The following is a 5,000-nucleotide window of genomic DNA, read 5'->3' as shown; positions in this document are numbered from 1 at the left end:
GCTGATATGGCCGTGATAAGTTCAACAAGACCAGATGATGAATTGTAGATGTCAATTAAGTCTCAAAAGGAAAACCTTACAACCCTAAGTCTTATCAGGGAGTTTCAATCACCATAATGAACAAGCATTTGAGATCAGGGCAGCTGATTGAATAATCGCGTAAACAGAGAGAAGACGTTTTGGGAAAGGTATTGGATTACTTAACTGGTAGATTATCCCATAACAAAGAACTCCTTTACATCACCGTAAACTTTGAAGTTATTGCTGTTAATGCCCCCGGTACATGAGGAGGGTTGTGGAGGAGGTGGCGTTTATCTGATTGCTAACAAGTTTTACAGTATAATTTGCTGTGCTTGTCACAAGATGACTTCTGAATGGAAATGGGTTCATTGGACTCTGATGAAGATGGCTTGCCATTGAAACGTTAGTCCCTAACTTGTTGTGCACTTGAATTAAAAAGAAAAAGCATCCCATCTGAGCTGCTCCGGTGTCTTCTCTTCGTTCAGGGTTCATTGGTTATTTTCAAAACGACTCTGCCAAGGGCTTGGCCGTGGCTCAAATGGTTAAGGCACCAAACTGTTATGACGAGGACTCTGGATCAATTCCGGCCCGAGGTCATTTCCCGATCCTCCGCCATCTATGTCACCCACTCGCTTCCTTTCTGCTCTTATCAAAGTAAAGGCCCATATAAACCACCACAAAAATACTCTGCCAAGACAGCTCAGATCAGCGCCAAAATGTAATCTGCTTGAGCCAGTGTGCATTCCTTTCAAGCTTTTCATAAAAATGATAAACGCACAGGTTAATAGTAACACAGTTCCATAAATAGGTTAGTAAAAGTATTCATTTCTAGGACTAATAAATGTATTTACTTTTTGGAAATTGCCATTTAAAATGAAGCAATATTAATGGACAAAAAAATGTTTGGAATGGGTAGGGGGTCGTGACAATATCTGGTCTGGGAGGGGGTCTGGGAGTTCCTCTGCTTGGAAGAGGTCAGCAGATTTTTGGTCGCAGGTTTGCTCAACATACTGCCTTGCGTGCAAGAACTGAGGACTGGGAAGCGCCAGTGTTTGCACAATGAGTTTTGCATTATGTAATATCATTTCCTCATACATAGTTCAACATGGCCGACACTGTGACTGATAATGGCATTGACATTCTGAAGTACATGATCTGATATCGCTGGATCTCACACACAAAGTACAGCGCCAGTGGACTTTGCCGCCTTCTTACCGCTTGTTGCACTTTGAGTGGGCGTTTACAGTGTGTGCTCTGAATGTCAGCGGAAGAGACATTGTTTTTAAAAGTGGAAAATTATTCTGGTGTTGTTAATGCGTCTTTGAGTACCATGAAAACGCGAATAAAAACCGATATATTGTTAATGATTGCTGTATTGTAGGTCATTGCAAGAAAACCATAATTAACAGCGCTGTTTAGAAGTGTTTTTTTATCTCGACAACTTTTTTGTGTTATTGTCAGGGCACCTCTCAGTCTTGAGCTGATTGAACAGCCGTAGCCATAGGCTCTCTTGTCTTTTGACGGAGATATGTTTTCACCCACTGTTTAACCATCGGAGCAAAAACCCAACTGTTACAATACTGTGCGTGTGTGTGTGGGTGTGTGTGTGTGTGTGTGTGTGTGCGTGCGTGTGCGTGTGCGTGTGTGTGTTTAGGTGCAGGCGACGGTGGTGGGCTTCCTGGCGGCGGTGGCGGCGGTGGTGCTGGGCTGGATCCCCGAGGGAAAGTTCCAGATGAGCCACGCCGTGCTGCTCTGCTCCAGCAGCGTTGCCACTGCCTTCATCGCCTCCTTACTGCAAGGTCAGAGGTCATTCCTTCAACGTTCTGGGTCAAACAAAAATGGATAAGTTGAATAGTATTCTCTGTAATTAATTAGTAAAAAATTTAAAAAGTGCATATCCTACCTTTTAAATACTGCCTCCACCTGCCTCAAGTTGAACAATCAAATTGATTGTAGTACTAGTAGTAGTAGTAGTAGTAGTAGTAGAAACAGTAATGATCATAATTTTATTTTGTATGGACAATTAATGATGTGAAGCTGAATAGTAATTTCTGTGATGAACTACTAAAAAACTACATGCCCTACCTTTAGATACTACCTCCACCTGCCTTAACCCATTGACGCCTAAAACACCTGCAAAAAAGGGTGCTGAATGCCTGAGTCCTTTTTAAGAAAAGCTGCCCTCAGCCTATAAAACCTAAATATCTCAGCTTCCGAAGCACATAAAATATGCACTAAGTTGCATTTAAAAACAATAAGACCCTCATCTTTCATTAGAATGTGTTCATTCATCTCAAACCAACAGAGATTTTTAAAAAGTTGTCTCAAATCTCATGAGCCTGAATGTTGCGTAATGCAGCTCCAGGCGCCAGTGCCAATATTGCGCAACGCAACATCAGGCATCAATGGGTTAACCGTCCAAAATTACACAAATATCGAATACATCGTCCCGTTTTCATCGTCCCGTTGACCTCTTGACCTTTCTCTCCTGTGCGTGGCAGTCATGGGAAGTGTCTGTGTCAACATGGGAAGTGGAGTTGACCTTTTGACCTTTTTTACTTTTCTCCACAGGCATAATCATGGTGGGGGTCATCGTGGGCTCCAAGAAGACGGGCATCAACCCCGACAATGTAGCCACGCCCATCGCTGCCAGCTTTGGTGACCTCATCACCCTGGCCATACTGGCATGGATCAGCCAGGGCCTCTACTACTGCCTGGGTAAGAGGTGTGTGTGCGCGTGGGCGCGCGGGCTAGCGCGTGTGTTTGTGTGCGTGCGTGCGCGTTGCAAAGCCAAAAGTAGACATACTAGTACAGACCAAAACTGTTAGTACTTTAACAGTGTCTCTACCTCATTAGATACAGCGGAATAACTGTATATTGGGTATATATACTATATACGAAGTATGTAAGTTCATGTACTAGTGTTTGTAATTACATCAGTAAGAGTATCTCTTCTTCTACTTTAAACACCTCTGATCCATACTGAACAGTTGTCACTTTTCACCACTAAAGCCGTTTATTCAAGGAACAGTCCACCTCATTTCAGGAAATTGCTAATATGTAGTTAGGTCCTGGTGAAATATGAGAATACATAGGATTTTTCTCAATGTCTTTTCATTGCCCAGTGTAGTCATATTAAGTGTGGAAATCAATGGTACCTAATAAAGCACTATCAAATGTACTTATAAAACACTTGAAATGAATGTAAAAATCTGTGCAAAACGGCTGTTGAATTCTACCTAAGCCATGCTAATCATTATGATGTTAATAAATCAAAGTACTGAACACACTGACAAGAAAAGTATACGCACATTCATGAGTAATTCTCAGAAGAAATATTACGTGAAAATCCAGAAACGGTGGCCTGTTCCTTTAATACAATACATAGCTCTGTTTACCACAAGGGGACAGCACCATCTAGTGAGTGAGCTGTGTGGTGTCTTTTAATGTGCAGTGTAGTCTTAGTGCCAAGAGGTGGTGCTCTTTCACTTACGAGAAGTAAAACTTGACTCTCTAACACAGCAGTCTCCAGTTGTGTGAATCAGCAGGCTGCAGCATGGTGGTGGTGGTGGTGGTGGTGGTGTCTCATGAATGTTATCCAGCTTCCCTCTCTGACCTATAAAATCAGCATAGAGTTTATGGACACTTACTTACTATTGTCTCTGACCTATAAAATCAGCATAGAGTTTATGGACACTTACATACTATGGTCTCTCCTCCAACCTTTTTTTTGTTTTAAGTTCCCCTCTTAGATGTGCCTGCGGTAAATGGAAGCGTTTTGGTGTTTGGAGAAGCATAGGTGCGTGCGTGCGCGCGCGTGTGTGCGTGTACGTGCGTGTGTGTGTACGCGTGTGTGTGTGCGTATACGCGCGCCTGCGTGTGTGTAAGTGCGCCTGCGTGTGTGTAAGCGCACCTGCATGTGTGTACGCGCGCCTGCGTGTGTGCATGCGCGTACGCAAGTGTGCCGCTGTGAGGATGGGGGTGGTATAAGTGCATGACGTCCCCCAGTGCATCTCCTGTAGTCTGTGGGTAGGTAGGCAGGCAGGCTGGCTGGTCTGACTGCCAGATGGGAAAGCAGTGATGATGATGGCGCTGGTGTTGACATCTCTCTCTCTGACTCATCGGGGAAACGGAGGTGCCGCAGTGGTGCCTATTATAGAGTGAGGACAACGTCTGAATGGTACCCCTTCAGCTAAGGCACCACAACATGCCCATGAAGTCTAAAGGATTTTACTGCCATTTCAGACATATAGGACATTGAACTGTTGTAGTCCATATTATAGAGTGATGACTGAATCCTCTGCATCATACTATTTCAATTTGCGCCATTACAAGATATGGTACCTAATGATAATCTGTGCCCATGGAGTGTTATAGTATTATGGTATATAATATTTATATTGTAGTATTATATTTATATTATTATTGATATTTATATCATATTATTACAGTATTATAAGACTTATTACATCTCAATGTCCTTGCCATACTGCTTCTCCCATGGTGCCAATGAAGTCCAGAGAATTTTTTTTTGCTATTTCAGACGTGTAGGAAATGGTTGAACCACAGTGGGCTATTCTAGAGCGATGACACATCTGTGTAACACTAGTTCAGACATAACAACTACCATACTTTTGAAGACAAGACGATTTTATTCCTATACCACGGCACCACAGCAGCCTTTATTACAACTATGTCCGGTTCCGGATCGGCAGCATAATAGGGTTTTTCCTAGGATCCGGGTCCGGCAGGATCTTAAGCAGTGCATCTCTAGTTTTTACGTAGCCTAGGCTTTTCAATCAGTCTTTCACAACCCCAATGGCTGCATGGAGTGAAAGCCCTTTGGAAGCGGCCGTTGCAGGCAGTGTGGCAGTAAGCCAATGAGTCTAAAAAATAGCCAATGCAATAAAAAGGGCCCACGCGTGCAAGTAGGCTATGTATTTCAACCCTTTCGTAGGATCCGGTTCCGGATCTGGCAG

The 5,000-nt window shown here is 43.3% G+C and overlaps 1 protein-coding gene across 3 annotated transcripts in view; it reads left to right on the top strand.

The window, feature by feature from the left end:
* The window catches only part of slc41a2b (solute carrier family 41 member 2b), a 63,147-nt gene that overhangs the window by 13,491 nt on the left and 44,656 nt on the right, over positions 1-5,000 (top strand). For all 3 annotated transcript variants that reach the window (XM_063217129.1, XM_063217127.1, XM_063217128.1), the window contains exons 6-7: positions 1,676-1,820; positions 2,593-2,739. In XM_063217129.1, the coding sequence (XP_063073199.1) occupies positions 1,676-1,820; positions 2,593-2,739 (292 nt within the window). The remainder of the gene's footprint in view (positions 1-1,675; positions 1,821-2,592; positions 2,740-5,000) is intronic.

Source organism: Engraulis encrasicolus, chromosome 15, assembly GCF_034702125.1.
Source record: "Engraulis encrasicolus isolate BLACKSEA-1 chromosome 15, IST_EnEncr_1.0, whole genome shotgun sequence".
In the NCBI taxonomy this organism is placed as follows: Eukaryota; Metazoa; Chordata; class Actinopteri; order Clupeiformes; family Engraulidae; genus Engraulis; species Engraulis encrasicolus.
Note: the sequence above shows the minus strand (reverse complement) of the source record. Positions and strands in the feature narration are given on the sequence as shown.